Below are 18,648 nucleotides of genomic sequence, written 5' to 3' on the forward strand. Positions count from 1 at the left end.
TTCTCATTTAAAGATAGAGGTTCTTGAAAGACAAGTGGGCTAATCATCTTTTTAGTATTTAGTAGCCTGAAGACTTTTTTTTTTTGATTGTGAGAGTCAGTCATAGGAAGAGGAATCAGCTGAGAAGTTGACCAATCAGAAGTTGATTATGCTGGTTATAAAAAGAAAAATGACGTTTATGCTGGGAACTGGAATTTGTCTTCAGCTCTGAAGACTGCTTGGATCCAGTGCAGTTGGCTCTGGGTCAGATCGGAGTTAGTGTGTTTCATTCATGCCCTGCGGGGGAGAGTTAACGGTCCCACATTGATTTTTTTGATGCTGTATAGCTTTCTAGTTCTTAATGATAATTGTAATCTCTTAGATTTATAATGGTACTTTATGGTACCTGGCTCCTCACTTCGGCCTGGCCCAGCCCCTGGCTTTAGCTTAACTCAGTACTGGCTGTTGTGGGCACTTAGGGGAGCAAATGAGCAGATAGGAGAACTCCATTTGCCTTTCAGATAAAATAAACAAATCAACAAGATTTAAAAAAATTCATAGAGTGGAAACCTGGAATATTATTACATATGAACTAAGACAAGCCTGCAATGAAATGTTTATTTAATATGAATCGAAGTCTGGTTTTGTAGGTTCCAGAAGGTGGTCACCAGTCATGGTCCGTAGATTGTTGTAAGCAGGAGGAGACATGTTTCAGGACCACCTTTGTGTGTGGTGGATGCTGCTGTGTTTGTACGTGAAGGGAAACCTGGCCTCTGTTTCATTCAGACAGCTGCCAGAGCCCTTATCTCTTCTATACATGGTAGTTTCATCCAGGAAAAATTACTAAAAGTCACACATTTTATTTTCCTATTTGTGAAAGAAATGATTGTTATCTTTACACCAATTCTGTTACTAAAAGTTAGCATATTTCTTAGGAGAGTTACTTTCTGGACTTTGGACATTATGATTATAGTAATTGGGCTGTATTTTGGTAATTTAATAGAAGATTGGTGATTTATGTACCAGGCATTCTGTAAATGTATAGTTTTTCTTTTTTTATTAGAAGTTTTATTGATTGATAAAGTCCCTCTCACACACAGATGTTCCACTTGGAAATAGCTGAGATTGCCCCAGGTCTTGCACATGGGTGACAGGAGGCCAGGCACGTTAGGCCCGTCATCTCTGACTCCCAGGTGCATCAGCAAGATATGGGATCAGAAATAGAGGCCTTGGCCAGGCACAGTGACACAAGATGCCGGCATCACGGTGGCAGCTTGGCTCATGGCCCCATGGTGCCCACTGCTGTCATTTTCAGGTGATGGCCTCTTCAGTTTCATGGGACATCGTATCCATTTCTGTCCCATCAGGCTGTTTTCCTCCATCTGAACAATGACAAGTAGGGTCTAAAGTTATGATGCATGTTTTTGTGAAATGTAGTTGGTGAAATTGAGTGTGGAAATAATGTCATTGAATAAAACCTTAATTTACTACGCATCTGTTGAGAACGTGATATCAGGCATGTAGGGAAGTATGTGTATACCAGTGAATAAAGCAAACAACACGACCTGCTTTTGCGAGGCATGCATTGTATATGGAGGAGACCAGCAATCAGCAACGTAATGTATAAACTGTAACATTTACTTGTCAGTGACAACCTGTGGAAAGAAAAAAAATGGAGTCTTGTTCAGAAGGAGACTAGCTGGGTTTGACTTGGGAACTCTGCTGTGGGATGTGGGTGTCTCATGTGTTGACTTAGGTGCTGTGCCCAAATCCTGCCCCCAAGCACATTTTCATTTATTCATTAGATCCTAATAATATCCAGTGAGGTAGCGTTGTCAACCTATTTTTACAGGAAATAGAAGAACAGAAGTAGCATGTGTAAGGTAAATTGTGGAGCATGGATTTAAATCTAGACAGTTGGATTTCTTATCCTCTGTCTTAACTTCTTTTTTAAAGATTTTTTTTTTTTATTATTATTATTGGAAAGCCGGATATACAGAGAGGAGGAGAGACAGAGAGGAAGATCTTCCATCGGATGTTTCACTCCCCAAGTGAGCCGCAACAGGCTGGTACACGCCAATCCGATGCCAGGAGCCAGGAACCTCTTCCGGGTCTCCCATGCGGGTGCAGGGTCCCAAAGCTTTGGGCCGTCCTCGACTGCTTTCCCAGGCCACAAGCAGGGAGCTGGATGGGAAGTGGAGCTGCCGGGATTAGAACCGGTGCCCATATGGGATCCCGGGGCTTTCAAGGCGAGGACTTTAGCCGCTAGGCCACTGCACCGGGCCCATCTCTGTCTTAACTTCTAGACTTAACCACCTTTTCCTTAGATAGATAAGTAACTTACTCTATAGAAATATAAATCTAACTATAGCTGCAAATGTAATATATGAATGGGGGAAAACTGAGTAAAATGAGCTATTCTGGACCCAAAAAGCTCCGTGCATTTCAGGGAGATGTATGTTGTGTGCTGGTGCAGAGGTGCCATGCCTGGGGAGGTGCCCTCCTGTCTGCAGGTGGTCCCGAGTGGATCTGTGATCGCATCCGTTCCTGCCCCTCCTCAGGGGTGGATATGCGATTTGGCCAGCCTGGTTTCTCTGGTAGGCATTCGGAGTTTGAAACCTTCTGGTGGATTTGGTAGATTCTTCAGGGGATAGAAGGCCTTTAACTTTGCAGGTAGTAAGCTGTAAGGATGAGATCTTGGTGTATATGGTAGAATCCTATAATCCTGTGGCCGTATTTCTTGCCATGCCGGGAGAGGCTTCTGGAGACTAGGAAAATCAGGAGGGAAAACAGAACTGAGTCATTTGAGTCTCCAGGTCCAGCCTGGCAGCTGCGGGCTGGGCAATTAGATGAATCAAGGGGCTTTCTTCCCTTTTTAAACTAGATTTCTAATGCTGATACATTTTGAATGTTAATTTTTGATCTGTTCGAAAGAGCAGCTGACAGCCTTCCATCTGCTGGTTCACTCCCCAGATGCCTGTGACAGCTGGAGCTGGGCCATTTCTCCATAACCTTTTTTGAAGTGACATGCAGTGTCATAGCATTTCAAGATTAAACATAAGTAGCTAACGTTTTGTGGCATTGTAGGTGGATTGCATATGTATCCAGAGTACCAAAGCATGGAGATGTAGCTTGTTAGTTGTCTGTATTTATCTCTAATCTTTTAGAGCTTTTTTTTTTCTTAGCTGCTTTTTATTTTATATTGCTCACTCTGCAGATTTTTACTAAAACTAACCTTTAAATAAATGGATTATATAATTCTGACAAGACCATTATACAGTGTTTTCAAATTATACATTTAAAGTTTATTATGTAAGTAGAAATTTTTATGATTTTTTTCGTATGCTGTTATACTGCTATTTGGTATATTTAGTATTTTCTACTTTTGTTCTTGAATGAAAACTATATAAGTTATAACTATATAAAATGCTTGCTAAAATCAATTAAAATAAATTTGGATAATTTTTAAATTGAACTTTTTAAATTAGCAGATTAAGCTGATAGTTTGAGTTTGTAAAATATCACCATTTGGTGTGTGGTGTGAAACTTGGTTGTGGATTGCTAAGCTGGTAGACCAGACCTTCTGAGGTTTTGCTGTTCGTCTTCCTGTCCATAGCATCTGATGCTGGACAGGCAGTAGATTCTTATGGAATGTTTGTTAAATGAATAGCCAGGTAGAAAGTTTTGTAGCCATCCATTGGTTTTTTTTTTTTTTTTTAGTGCCATCCATTGTTTTACATTGAGTATCTTTGTAGAAAATCATTCAGAAAGTAAATAACATTTTGATGCTGATTTTGCCACTGAAAGCTTGCTCCGTGTCCCAAGTATCAGATCAAAATGACAAGGACAAGGATTAAAGGTACAGGACAGAGAATACTTCAGTCTGCTGACAGGTGACACGTAGCAGACTTCCACTTCAGGAGCTGCCACCCTGCTGGTTGAGGCTATTTGGGGATTTTAAGGAGGCTGGAGGAAAAGGGGGAGCTGCAGCCACCAGCCTCTGGTGCAGGGCCAGTTACCAAGGCTTGTCCAGTCCTGCCGTGTTTCAGGCTTTGGTTATCAGAAAGGAACTTGCAGTGAGGCACAAGGGGATGTGCACCTCAGGACAGACAGCGCAAGTCAGCCCTGTCACGAGGGTTCTTGTTGTGAGTGCTCATTCAGTGTCATCTGGTTGGTATGGTGGCCAGGTGGGCTTCAGTCAGTCTGGGGGCTGCCAGAGGGTGCTTTGTGCCCTGAACTGGAATTCCACTTTTAGGACTTGGCATTTACCTACATAAAACTCAAAAATGTTCACAAAAAAGAAAGAAAGAAAAAAAAAAAACACCTAAAGAATTTTCATCACTGAAGTGTTACCTATTGGAAAAGCACTGGGTAGTTGGACTCTGAGTACAGTAGTTAGAATCTTGGAGCGCTGAGTGTACCATTCCCTCAGAAATGCCATTTGGGGGCTTGGTTTCAGTTTCATTATGAATTTTTTGTTGAGCAGGATTTCCCTGTGTAGGTATAGTTGAAGAAATTGAAGACTGGAAGTGAGTTAAGGTGGTTAGTTGTAGATAGCAGGTGTTGTGATTTTAGGCGTGGGACTTTCTATGTACTAGAAGCAATTTTTTTCACTGAGGATTTTGGAATTGATGATTTTAGGGGTGTCATGTTTGGAGGATCTTAAGCATTTCTATGTGTTGTGTTTTCTTTCTGTTAACATTTAGGGTATGACTTTAAAATTTGCAGATCCTTCAGAGGCACATACGTGTATGCATTTTGCTTAGCATGCTTTGAGAATGAGCTGCAGGATATGTAACTCAGCTGGTGAATGGATCCAGCAGACAGCTCCACTCTGCTCTTCATTGGGACTGTGTTCTTTATTCTCCCTGGGTAAACACTTCCTGGGAAAAATGTGGTCTAGTGGTGTTCTAGAATCGGCCAACTCCATCTCACAAATCAAGAGGTAATTGTCTCTGTAACATGCCAAACTTTGTTCTTTGCCTTTCATTTAGATACACAGAGTAGGGTGGAATAAATAGGGACTGATTCTTGATTCAAGAATTGGGTTGTGGCGAGTGTGAGGTTGTTAGTTTTACCCCTTTATACTTTTTAGGTGAAGAACTTGCGTTTTTTTTTTTTTAAGATTTATATATTTTTATTGGAAAGTCGGATATACAGAGAGGAGGAGAGACAGAGAGGAAGATCTTGCGTCCCCTGATACACTCTCCAAGTGTCCACAATGGCCAGAGCTGAGCCAAGCCAAAACCAAAAGCCATGGGTTTCTACTGGGGTCTCCCACACGGGTGCAGGGTCCCAAGGCTTTGGGCTGTCCTCCACTGCTTTCCCAGGCCACAAGCAGGGAGCTGGATGGGAAGTGGGGCTGCTGAGACACAGACTGGTGCCCATGTCGAATCCCAGTGCATGCAAGGCGATGCCTTTAGCCTCTAGGCTACTATGCTGGGCCCAGAAACCAGGATTTTTATGAACGATTGCTATGTGTTAGACACCCTGCTGGGTTCATTATTTTGCAAATTTATGCACTAGGGATTATCCCCATTTTATAGTTCCAGTTGAGGCCCAGAGAGGTTAAATATTTGTCCCACAGCCACCTCCTACGCTCAGACCTCCTGTTTTGAAACCCAGCACTGCGTGAGGCTGAAGCATCTGCCCTGGTCTCATCCTCTGCCTTGCCCCTGCCTTCCCCTTCAACCAGGGGCAGGCACTGAACGTTGACTCTGTCTCATGACTCTCCTTGCTATCTGTATGGGTATTTAAAACTCCAGAGGCTCTCTAATGTATTAATTGGTTTTATGTGTAGAATTTTAGAACAGAGAATATATGAAATTTTGAAACACTCATTTGAGAACTCTGACACTGTAAGTGAATAAAAGTGTGCTATTTAACGGCTTCATTGAATGGGCAGGTCTTTCATTTGAAAAACGAGGATGGCCTCTGTAAACCATAATTGCATATATGTAGCATAAATATTGTTCTTTATTGGATTTGTTGCAGAAGTAAGGGCCTCTTTTGTTTAAATGGACTTGCTTTTGAACTGTGAAAATGTAATCGTGATAGTTTATTGGTTCAGCTCTGAAGGAGCTGAGGCATAGCTATTTTGCTCCAACCAGAGCTATTTATATACCATCACTGAAAGCTCCTTTTTATGTTACTGGTGTTACTGTGCACTAAAAAAGGAATGTTAAAAGAAAACTTTGGATTAAAAAAAACCCTCAGTGCCCTTATTCCCCAGCATGATATTTTTAGAGGTTATTTCATCTGGCTCTATCTCTCCAGCAAAGGCTTTATCTTTCTCACAGTGGTGCCAGACAGGAACTCAGCTTGAAGCCGTTCCTTCTCTAACCTTCCTTTCTGAAGGGTGAAAGGATCAGAGGGAGTGGAACTCTGTGTGTGAATTGAGCCTCTTGGCCCTTCGCCCCTGGCTGATCAACATGTTCACTTCACTGAGAGGAGAAAAGACCATGTATTTATTGGAAGAGCCCTCCAAGAAAAAGGGTTAAAATGTAGGAGGCTGTTTGAGGTTCTCTATGCATAAAAAATGATCAGTCTTAGAAGTTTATCTTTACCTCAGTTTTGCTGCCCAAGAAGACCAGTCTTGTGGTTAGCTTTCTTGTTGGAGGAGTACTGTGCGGAACAGGGTGAGCAGGTAATCATCTATTGTTGCAAATATCCGTGGAATTGGCGAAGTGTAGGAGAGGAGTGGCAGCTTAACAGCTGCTCCATGAGTAGAATTTGTGAGCTGAAGTTTGGAGAATAAGCTAAGTTCTGAAAGAATAGCAAAAACAACTTCACAGCTCTATAACAGAGAGAAGGTGGAGCACAGTTTTAGATTTGTTTTTGTTTTTGAGATTTATTTGTTTTTATTAGAAAGACAGATCAGATTTTACGGAGAGAAGGAGAGACAGAAAAATCTTCCATCCACTGGTTCACACTCCAAGTGGCCACAACAGCTGAAGCCAGGAGCTTCCTCTAGTCTCCTGCGTGGGTACAAGAGCCCAGGGCTTTTGGCCATCCTTTGCTGCTTTCTCCCAGGCCATAAATAGGGAGCTGGATGGAAAGTAGAACAGCCTAGGCACGAACTGGCACCTAACTGGGATTGCAGTGTTTGCAGTATGAAGGATTTAACCATTAAGCCATCACACTGAGACCACAGTCTTAGATTTGTAGGCCCTAAAAGGAGAGATTGAGTCTCCATGACAGTCACTAGATTCCAGGTCTGAATGCAGGTCCCTGCAGCTAAAGGCAGTGTTTTTGTCTCATTGTGTGTGGCTCTTCATGGACTGTGGTTCTGTGGAGAAATAGGCTAGATGTTGGATTTCATGACCGCAAATCAACTTGCCAGAGGCAAGACAAAAGAAAATGCTCAGTGTACTTCAACTTCCTTTCCGTTAACATCTTGAACTATGGTGTAAAGTTTTGTATTTTTATTTTAGAAATATAGCTGACATTAGCATTCAGGGTATACAGTTCAGTTTATCTCTAGTGAAAAGCCCTTTAAAATTAAGTTAAATACAGCACAGAGTACATAGAAAATCAATAATATTTCATTTCTTTTAAGTAAGATCTTTCTATATACATTTGCTTGGCTTACTTATAAATTTGTTTCTTTACAGAAGTATTTTGTAATAAATGTCAGTTATAGATTTAACTGTAGCAAAAAATAGTGCAGGTGCTGTAGTGCCTTTAATATATCAGGTGAAAAACTGCTTAGCCAAGTATTAGTGTAGGATATTGGTATAATCTCCTGAAAGATATTTTTTAAATACATTGATGTTACCAGAAGAGCATTTAGGACTTATTACATGGACTGTTTGAGAATTTAGTATATTGTATCTTACCATACTTAAAAGCTTTGCTTATTGCTTTACCTCTCATGACCATTTACTCAAAGAAGGGATATTGTAAATATCTGCTGTTACATGTGACCTTGATTCTACAATATTTTTCTTTAATTACTCCCATACTATGATATATGATGTTTAGTTATGGTCTAAAGATTTCTAATGTTAAATGAAGTTAAAACTGAATTCTAGTGGCATTAGCAAATGATTGATAGAACTGGTTAAAACTGATTTAGTAAAGTATTAGAAATTGAACATTGGGAAAATTAATTTTGTTAATAACCATGTATGCATCAGTAAGTTCAATGCACCCTCTAGGGAAGTTACAAGGAAACATCTCCCCTCTATCCTCCTTTTTTTTTTTCTTCAAAAATAGCTCACTTAGTTTAGTACAAATTAAGTAGTGATGAGATTCCTTGTATTCTACAAATGTGACCTCATTGGTGTTTAATATGGTGGCCACATTGGACAGAATCATATTTTAAATGGTTCTTCATCAATGAAATACATACATTGAAAAACACTTTGCTTCATTAATAGATGATTAAGGTTAAAAGAAGGCCAAGGGATTAAGTTTTGTGGTGGTGCTTGTCTGGGCAAAAATAAAGCGATATGTATAAGACTTCCAGTTTGCCTGAACTGTCAGATTTATTCCTGATGTCAAAGGTTGGTAAATTTGAGAAGGGAGACTCAGACATGCAAAAACTGGTTAAGGCTTCGATGAGTAATATAGATGAAGAAAAATCAGCTTTTACCATGTGAGTGAAAATATATGATTGCTTATTAAAAAATATGGAGTTGAAATTACTAAACTAGTTATTTAGCCATTATACCCTGCCAGCTTTGGTGTGGTACTGAAGAGTGAGTTTATTGCTTCCATTTGATTATCTTTTTGTTTCAAGTTCTAAAGTTATATTGGAATGTTAATTTAAGAAGCCAGGGAGGGGCTGGCATGTTGGTTCAATCAGCTAATCCTCCAAGGCCAAGCACCTGCATCCTATATGGGTACGGGTTTGTGTTCCAACTGCTCCACTTCCAATCCACTTCCCTACTTACGGCCTCCCTACTTATGACCCCTCCCCCCCTGCGATTACTGTGAATTAGAACATTTTTGCCTCTTTGTTTTTTAACAGAATGCTTTAAATGCTTGTAATAACAGAAGAGAAAGGTTTATCACATGTAACTGTAATGCTTACTGATAGCTTCATTAAGTGTGACATTTTTGATTGCTAACTTTTTGAGTATAGAAAGTTTATTTAGTGATAATTATTGGTTTAAAATTTTGTTGCACAGAATACAAAATATGTTTTATTGACGAGTAAAAAATGTTTGTAGATTCATTAGTCATTTAGAAACCTGGGGGCAATTTTCTTGTAATGTTTATCCAACGAAAGATGGATTTTGGGACAGGCGTTACATATACTGACTCAAGAAGGTGCCTAGAAGCCCTGTACCCCATGTAAGGAGCTCTCAGTTCCATTTTCTTTCTAATACAGACCCTGGGAGGCAACAGGTGGCGACACAGGAGCCACCCATGTGGAAGACTAGTTGAGTTAGGGGTTCCTAGCTTTACCTGATCCCTGTTCCAGCTCTTGCAGTCATTTGAGGAGTAATCCAGCAGATGGGTGATCTCTCCCTCTCTCATTCTCTCCCTGTCTTTCTGCTTTTTTTTTTTTTAAAGGCAAAACAAAAGAAAAATTGGTCAGTTTTGGACCTGAAGAAACTACTGTGGGACCCCGTGTGGAGTCAGAATGTCCATCTTTTCCTTAGCTGTATACTTCTGGAGTGTCATGTGTACTGATGTCTGCTACATTTTTTGGGTGTTGAGGAAACAGCAGTAAAGAAGGCAGAATCCCTGCCTCCAAGAAAACTTTGCATCTTAGTAGGTAGCTGTAAAGCAGTGTTGCATTGAAGGAGATAAATGAGATGAACTCAGACTATAGTAAGTAAGATGCAGGAATCAGAATAGGAACGGAGTGTTTGGAGGGAGATTGGGAGCTGGAGGCCGGCAGACGAGGTTGCTGTTTCATTAGGGTGGTAGCACTGGCTCAGGGAAAGATGCAGGGCCAGCAAGGAAAGCAGGTGCAAAAGTTGAAACATGTGGCTGGTGTTGTGCATGGAGTGGGGGAGTGACTTTTGGTGGGTGGGAATGGTGGTTGGTCCTATCACCTGGGGCCTTAGTGTTACCTAGTTACAGGAGGAAGTTCTTGCAGAGGCCTGCTGTCCATCCTTGTGAGGGAACAGATGTGGAGGGATCTGTTACTCTGTGTAGGGAGGAGGTAGCTGAGTAGCTCTGAGGCTTGGAGAAGAGGATGGACGTGTAAGAGCCCCAGGGCAGGGCAGGGCCGGGCTGTCCTGTCCTTGGCCTTGACCTGAGCCATGTGGTTTCTGATAGTTGTGAGAAATGAGATAATTGATCCTGGAGCACATGGATGAGGTGATGTACAGCACACTCTTCATACCAATCAGATTGTGTCTTGAATCTAGCAAGTAGATACGCATTTATTTGATTTGTTTTACATGTGACTTTTTGTTTTGGGCAGGAAATGTTTTCTTATTTGTCCAGCCAACTAGAGAAACTGTCAGAAGCCTACAATGAGAGACTGTTGCATACGCCTCACAATCCCATATCTTTAGGTAATTTTAAAACTTTAGTACTTCTGATTCATCCCTAGGAATAAGATGGTGTTTGTAGAAAAAGAGAACACTTTCTGATTATACTGTTTTTTTCTGAATTCATTACGGAATTTGGAAATTGAAAAAGTTTGTTTAACCGTTAGAAATGCTTACATGTATTCCTAAGATAAAAGCTATTTGCTGAAAGAATCAAATCAACATTAAATATTATAATGAATACATGGAAAACAGTAATTTAAGTCTTGCTTCTAGCCAGAATGTTAGTCACTAGTACAAAACTATATAAATAATTAAAACTTTTCTCCAGTTAATAAACCTCTCCCTAAAACTTTTTAGATGGTGGTATTATTTCCTTTAGCTGCTGCATATTAGAGAAATCTGTAATTGTGATAATTTCATTTGTTTATGGACAGACTATTTTTTTGTCATGTAGTATAAGGACTAATAAAAATGATGGAAACATTAATTTTTTGTGCATTTAGCTTTTAATAAAGCTTTATAATCATGTCTTTTAATTTGTAGATATCTGTAGAATAAGTTTCATGTTTCACTTCTGAGGAGAAAGTAAACAGAGCGAATGATTTGTGAATGAAGCCCTTTTCAGGAATGGGCTTCTATGAAAACCTGTTTATTTGGACACTTACATATAATAAAAAAGGCTCCAGTCTTCTGCTGGGCAGTGAGGTGTCAGTTCTGCCGTGCACTGGCCCTGGCCTTCTCCCTGTCTCAGAAATAGAGATGATCCTGCACATGCAGCATTGCTGGAAGGCTGACGTGCAGCTTGGCGAGTGTGCGCTCCGTGATGGGAGCTGCACTCGTGGTGCTGAGTGCTGTACCAGCACAGCCTCTGAGCAGAGGTTTCCATGCTCACAGGCAGAAGTGCCTCCTACTCTTATGTAGGTACTGGGATATGTCTCACATTCTCATTTTGCAAGTTCTTAAAACTTGGTTGATTTTTACTTAAAAGTCATACTGATCGTGTCATTGCTGCATCTACTGTTTTTAGAAAATTTCACTGAGTGTGTTAATTTATGTAAAAATGTATGGTTCAGATTCCTGCTGTAGTTTATTAAGTGTGCTAAGTTGGTACTTTGTCACTCAACAGTGCATAAGAAGTAATGTCTGTCTGTCTGTGCCTTTTGTGTGGTAAGCTCAGAGCTTGTTAGGATGCTTTTTTTCTTTTTCAGCTGTGACCCTTGGGACATTTGATGAACACTGTGACAAAGCTGTCACTCAGCTTGGCTCGATGCTTTTTACCAGACAGGTTTCTGGGGCCAGGTAAGTATATTTAAACAGGACCTAGGTTCATTCAGTTTCTTTTTTTTTTTTTTTTAAAGATTTATTTTTTTTATTACAAAGTCAGATGTACAGAGAGGAGGAGAGACAGAGAGGAAGATCTTCCGTCCGATGATTCACTCCCCAAGTGAGCCGCAACGGCCGGTACGCACCAATCCGATGCCGGGAACCAGGAACTTCTTCCAGGTCTCCCACACGGGTGCAGGGTCCCAAAGCTTTGGGCCATCCTCGACTGCTTTCCCAGGCCACAAGCAGGGAGGGGAGCTGGATGGGAAGTGGAGCAGCCAGGATTAGAACTGGCGCCCACATGGGATCCTGGCACGTTCAAGGCGAGGACTTTAGCCACTAGGCCACGCCGGCGAGCCCTCATTCAGTTTCTTACTCCAATACTTGTAGTCCACTATATATGTGTTGCATACCAGAGAATCCATCGGGGGGGACAGTGGTGAGCAGGAGTCTGTGAGCCTGTTAGGTGCTGAGCTGTGCCTAGCATGGATCAGGCACAGAAAACACCTGTTTATATACATGTACAGAGACCCACTTCATTACCTCTCTGTCTAGGTTTGTCTTTATTTCCTTTCTTAGATAATTTCTTCAGTAGTTCAGATTATCATATTAGATATAAAATCTTTAATACTAAATTCAAGTGAAAATTGAAGGAAAAGTGTATTTCCTAAACTAAAAATGCTGTGTGATTCTTGCCCAAATACTGCTTTTGAAAAAGGGGGCAAATGTACTTTCCCCTATTATATACATGTGGCCTGAAAATGAAACTATTTTTTGTTATATCTATGAGGAGGTCAGAGAAAAATAGCTTGAAAAAAAATATCTTGCTGTGATAATTTTCTTTACATGCTTCTGTTTAAAAAGTTCATTCTGAATCCCAGAGGGCAGAGATTTCACATCAAAGGATGGCTGTCAGAAAGGAAAATCTTAGATTAATTCAGCTTGTACCTTGATGAGTGCTGTCCGCGCATGGCCCAGTGTTGACACATCTAAAGTGGTTTTCTTGATCATCTTGTGCTATTGCCACTCTCTGTCTTGTTTATGGGATGCTAACTGACATTAACAAAAAGAAGAGAAAGATTAAAAACCTTCTGGTATCTAAGAATGCTAGTGAAGTCAAGCTTGAAAAATGCACATGCCGTTGTTGACTGGCCTTTACCCGACTGTGGGCAGTTACATAATTTCTGCTGAATCTTTGCTTTCAGTCCTTCTATTTCATAGCATTGCTCATTCGCACAGTCGGGATTTTAGTTTGTTGAATATTCGAAAGGCTCGACTTGCAGCAGTGAAGCAAGGGACTTTGGCTTATAGGTTTTAGTGTTCAGTTAAAGTATGGATATATGAAGTCTAAGTCAAGATCTGCTCAAAAACAAATTTGAATTTGTACTTATCCCTCTGAAGAAGATGCGAAGGTGTTTGGGATTCCTAGAGCTTACAGCTCTTCCATTGAAGATAAGTAAATGGTTCAGTTAGAACTACTGCATGCCAAGTAGCAGTGTTTTACATAAATTCACTCAAAGGCTGACCAGTCTCTTTGTAGAAGCCTGTAGTTCATGACTGTTTCTGAAGTTTTGTAGTGAGTAGATATTACACATATCGTATAACACAGATACCTTTGTTTATGAGAGACATTATGTTGATATTAATGGATACTTGGGTAAATCTTTTCCCTTTCAGGGTTGTGCCTCTTGGATCTGTGAAAACTGTGAGTGGCTATACTTTCAGAGGCTTTATGTCCCACACCAATAATTACCCTTGTGCTTACCTCAATGCGGCATCAGCCATTGGAATGACAACACAAGATGTGGACTTATTCATCAAGAGACTGGACAAGTGTTTAAAGACGCTAAGGAAAGAACAGAGTCAAGAGGCTGATGGACCTGGAGTTGACAGTTGTGACAAAACTGAAGATGCAGATATTGAAATGATTTTTAAACTAGAAAATGCTTGACATATTCCAGGGTGTGTCTTCATGACATGCAAAGGGCTTCTTTTGGATAATTAGCAAAAAGTAATGAGGCTGAGGACCACGCAAGCAGTTTGAGGACAACTCATGGGGTTTTTGGATTGAGAATTTCTTGGAGAATATTCCATCAAGGGACAGAATGTGTCCTAAGCCAATCAATGATGATTGTTAGAACTCCCTCAATCCGTAAGATCCTTCACAGGTTAGAACAACAAGCACTATTTTTCTGATGGTTAGAATATTTGTCATTGAAGCATCATACTCAGTTTTGACTAATTTAATGGCTTATAATTACCTCTAATTCTTTCTGAAGTGTAAGTTGCTAAGCCCTGCAGCCAGTTCTCATTATTCACCAAATACTTCGGTTTCTGATCATAAAGAGTTTAGAAAGGTCTGTTGCGCTGATGAGTGGTTGTGTGTAGAGGTGTGTGTCGCTTAAGTGTGCTGTAAAATGGACGTTCCCCAAGGAAGAGGAGTCGAATTTAAACATCAGTTTTGATTCAGGAGCAGTGCTTCTCCACTGGGGATGATGTGCCATATCTAAACAACATCTGGTGACATTTTTCATTGTCACAAATGGTGACTGCTGTTAACATTTAGTGAGTAGAGGCCAGGAGAGCTGCCTAAAATCCCTCCAATGCACAAGAAAACTTTGCACAGCTAAGTTTATTTGGGCCAAGACCTCAGGGAAGCGGAGGCTCAGAAAGAGAACTAAAATCAGCTCCCCAAGTGGAAATTTTGCTCAGCAACTTGAGCTGCTCAATAGTAGAGCCCCAAGTCGTGTAGCTGCGTTTTGGTCACTGGTGGAGCTGGGTAAAATAGTGGCACCATTGTGGTTTATGCAGATATAGGCTCCGGTGCTTGCCAGACAGTGGAATCAGCTCATGGTGCATGGCTCAGAGTGTATCTCTATCATTAAATGACACATGACTGTACTTAAAAAAAGGACCAGATAATTTCATGTTACCAAGCTATACTGTGTGGAGATACTTAAGGGACAACCGGACACCAGTTCCAAACATGTCTTCTATAGCACTTACGCATTTTCTATTTGGGCAAGTGAACACTTTACTCCACTTAACACCTTTCACATGTAGCAACCTGTGGACATCAGCTGCTTTGCTCAGCTGCTGTGCACGTCCTTCGTCAGGATCGGCTAACATGCATATTTTAAATGCATTTTTGCTATAGAGGTGAAAATGATGTAGTGTGATAAGTGGGTACTCCCTTCTCCCTGTCCAGGTACTCATTTTCATGTTTTTTAAAGATTTATTTACTTTTATTACAAAGTCAGATATACAGAGAGGAGGCGAGACAGGAAGATCTTCCGTCCTATGATTCACTCCCCAAGTGAGCGCAACAGCCGGTACTGTGCTGATCCGAAGCCTGGAACCAGGAACCTCTTCCAGGTCTCCCACGCGGGTGCAGGGTCCCGGTGCTCTGGGCCGTCCTCGACTGCTTTCCCAGGCCACAAGCAGGGGGCTGGCTGGGAAGTAGAGCTGCCAGGATTAGAACTGGCGCCCATATGGGATCCTGGCACGTTCAAGGCGAGGACTTTAGCCGCTAGGCCATGCCGCCGGGCCTGGGTACTCATTTTCTAAGTTTACAGTTCTGTACTTAATGGCCTTAACAGTTCATTTTGATGTTGGTTTTAAGAAATAGCTTGTGGTTCCAGCCTAAGGAGTAAGTGAAGCGTCTGAATTCTCTACATTACCAAAGCCACATCTGCACCCACCTGCTCGGGGACGGTTGTTTCAGGTAGATGCTCATGGGAGGGAGAAGTTTCTGAGGGCAAGTAACCTTGGGAAATGTCCTTATAATCCTGCTGTGCACATTTAAGAGGCACTGTGAGTATTCCCTCAATAAAGAAGCATCCATTTTTGAAAAGGAAGTACTGGGTAACATCTCAGTTATCTGAAACATTGCAGTAAGAATGCCATGCTGAGTTCTGTATCACATGTTTCTTGTTGATTTGCAGGTAAACTGTGTGGCAGAAAGGTTTTAATATTTGGGGGATGTTACCTATCATCTAAGACCACGTGTGAACATATACACAGCCAGATAACACTTCTTTTAATGTGTGTTAGAGCACTTTAGATGCTGGCTTGACCACCTTGTGTTGAGATAAAGTACTTATAAATATCCAAAGAGTTATTTAGAGTATATTCTATTATTGGGCTTCAAGCGTTTAAAAATAAAATAGCTGAAACCACACATTATGAAGGATGAGATCCTGGACTGAGTGTGCAATATGTTCCTGTGGATTGGGGGAGCAGTGCAGAAGCAGGGGGCTGATGGCACAGCAAGTCTCCAGAGTCCAGGGAGCAGGTGAAGTGGTGCTGCAGGTGTGACTGCTGGTTGGGCTGCTGGCGGTCCATGGCTGCTAAAATTGGTGAAGGGACAAGGGATCCATATTGTGTGGTCATCACTTTGCACCAGAAAGGCCAGAGCCCAGAGCCCAGCAAATGTTTTCTTGTCTGCTGTGTCTCAGCAGTTCTTGGGCTTCAGCTGCTGAATAGATAATAATTCTAATTGAAGATAAATTACATGAACCCACAAGTGAATGATAGATACAGCATTTCATTCCTGATGCATAAAGTCAGCTGCAGTTCTTACTATTAACCCCTTCTTTCCCAGTGGTCTTAGAGTTCCAGCTTTCTCCTTTCTGGCCTAAAGTTTGACCCTGAGGTCACAGACTTCCCCTGGTTTCTGAAGGGACATTGGTAGGTCTGTTGGAGCAGGCTGTCCATTACCCCGTCCCTTGTGCTGTGTCCCCTCGCTTTCCTATTTCCACAGGTCATTACTAAGTGTGAATGGAAAATGATTTACTGCAAACAGAGCGGATTGCTGAACGTTGGTTTTCCTTGGCTGGGGCGGGGCATGGACAGGCAGTGGACGATCTATTTCCAGTCATTGCCTGTGATGACCTCTTCTGTCTTTATGTTCCAACTTCCCTTCTTTTTTTCCTATTGTAAGTATTTTTTTATTTTACTTCTTATTATTATTATCATTGTTTTATGATGCAGTTCCATTGCCCTGGGAGACACTATGTGTCCTCTATAGCTAGGTTGTTGGTGGTACTAATCTTGCTGGAACCTGTTGGCCATTAGGTCTGAGGGCCACACGGATCTATTTTGACCCCTACTATGCCAAAGTCAGTATTATTTTCTGTGTGGGACTAGTGCAATGCACTGAGCTCAGTGAGTTCATTCCCAGCTCAGTGCATGCGTTCGCTGTTGTCCCTGCATTCTTAAAGCCTTTGCCACACCATACAAAATGGTGCCTGATGTGCCACTACAAGAGTTCTTGATCTGCTGGCCATCAGGTCTGAGGGCTACCCGGGCCTATCTTGGGGAACCTGTAGAATGCCATATTGTTGCAGTTCACCTAGCCAGAAATGAGTCCACTCACAGCTGGGTGAAGGTGCAGTTCTGTCCCACAGCCTTTGCCTTCTTAAACAAAATAGCACCTGATTCAGCTCTAGGGTGCAGACTGGGCTGTTAAATCTACCCTGCTCCTGCAATGCCTGTCTGGGACCTGCTGCTTGCTCTGCTCCTGGTCAAATCAAACAGACCAGCAGGGCAAGTAGTTCTTTGTCTGGGTTCACCTCCTGAGCTCCTGGTGAGCACCCCTTCCCATCTTGTTGCTGGTGGAGTTCTGGCTGCTGGTGCAGTTCAGATTGCCACTCACTGATTGCCGCTGGGGTATTGGTTACTGCAACACCACACCATTGTGTCTGCTGCTTTCCTGTGTCAGTTTCCAGGTGCCCCGCTGCTGCTGTTCTGTCCTCTCCTGTTTCCTGGAATGTGCCCTCTCTGTTTCACACTGGCTAATGTTTCTCCGTGTGTTAAAACGTGTCCTTACCCTATTCTGCCAACTTGATTGCCCTCCCAACTTCCCTTCTTAATGCTGTCAGGCAAAACTATGGAGTTTGGTTTTTAAGGCCATTGTGCTGTGGTAGTCCACCTCAAAAAAAATTTTTTGGGGGGTCATTCACAGTGTGTGACTTATACATGATGTAGGAAAAGGTGTGTTAAATCAAACTCTTATTTTGGCTCTTAGGGCTTCTCCTGATGAGTTCTCACTCTGTGAGGTAATGATTTGTGGTACCAGCCTTGGGAACTCAGTGTTCAACTGTAAATCTTTCTATTTAGCTTTTGTATTAGCTGAATGAAGTCACAGAATATGAATGGGAATTACTGAATACAGTTCTCTTTAGCCAATAGGCACTTGATATACAGGATGCTAAATTTCAGTATAAATTAGTTTTTTCTCACAGTTTGGCGCAGCACATAATCCTGTAGTCCTGTATCCCCTCATAATGAGAACTGTCATTTAGACCTGAGCTGTGGACTGTGCATTGCTTTTCAGGTTGTGGATGTGACTTCCGAAGCTTTTGGGACAACTTTGATGAAAGATAATGTTTTAATTGGTCATCTTAATTTAATGCTGAACAGGTAACTCATCTTGAGGGTTGAATTTTTATGTCCTTTGGTGGAGGTAAATAGCCAGCAATTGAATACAATTGAATAAAATAGCAACAAATCTATTACCTCATTCTTACCATGCTCAGAAAAATCTGGGGGAAAGACCAACTTTTGGTGCCTGTGAAAGTGTGGGTTATGCCCCCCAAGGTTTACTAATTTGTGCCATATCCTTCAGGGTAAGAACCAGCTGAGTATACTGTTCTAACAGTGGTGGGAAAGTCCCTGTACGCAGGTGGGCCCTTGCTCATCACGATGACTTGCCCAGCACACCCTGTGTGCCTGTTGACTTCAACATGGCTATGGTGGTATGCCAGGAAAGATGATGACTGTAGAGCTAAACTGAATGTATCTTTGTAAATTCCCACCTGGTATTCTGCAGTTCAAGGTAAGGCCAGAGTCCAAATCTGGAAATGTTCATACTATTTGTGTCAGCATG

The 18,648-nt window shown here is 41.6% G+C and overlaps 1 protein-coding gene across 1 annotated transcript in view; it reads left to right on the forward strand.

Annotated features, from left to right (window-relative positions):
• The window catches only part of SEPSECS (Sep (O-phosphoserine) tRNA:Sec (selenocysteine) tRNA synthase), a 30,470-nt gene extending 14,875 nt beyond the window's left edge, over positions 1–15,595 (forward strand). Inside the window, exons 9-12 of the mRNA XM_004579337.3 lie at positions 10,364–10,457; positions 11,645–11,735; positions 13,437–14,981; positions 15,328–15,595. Coding sequence (XP_004579394.2) covers positions 10,364–10,457; positions 11,645–11,735; positions 13,437–13,710 — 459 coding nt within the window. The 3' untranslated portion in view covers positions 13,711–14,981; positions 15,328–15,595. The remainder of the gene's footprint in view (positions 1–10,363; positions 10,458–11,644; positions 11,736–13,436; positions 14,982–15,327) is intronic.
• The last annotated feature ends 3,053 nt before the right edge of the window (positions 15,596–18,648 follow it).

The sequence above is a fragment of the Ochotona princeps genome, chromosome 11, assembly GCF_030435755.1.
Source record: "Ochotona princeps isolate mOchPri1 chromosome 11, mOchPri1.hap1, whole genome shotgun sequence".
Taxonomy (NCBI): Eukaryota; Metazoa; Chordata; class Mammalia; order Lagomorpha; family Ochotonidae; genus Ochotona; species Ochotona princeps.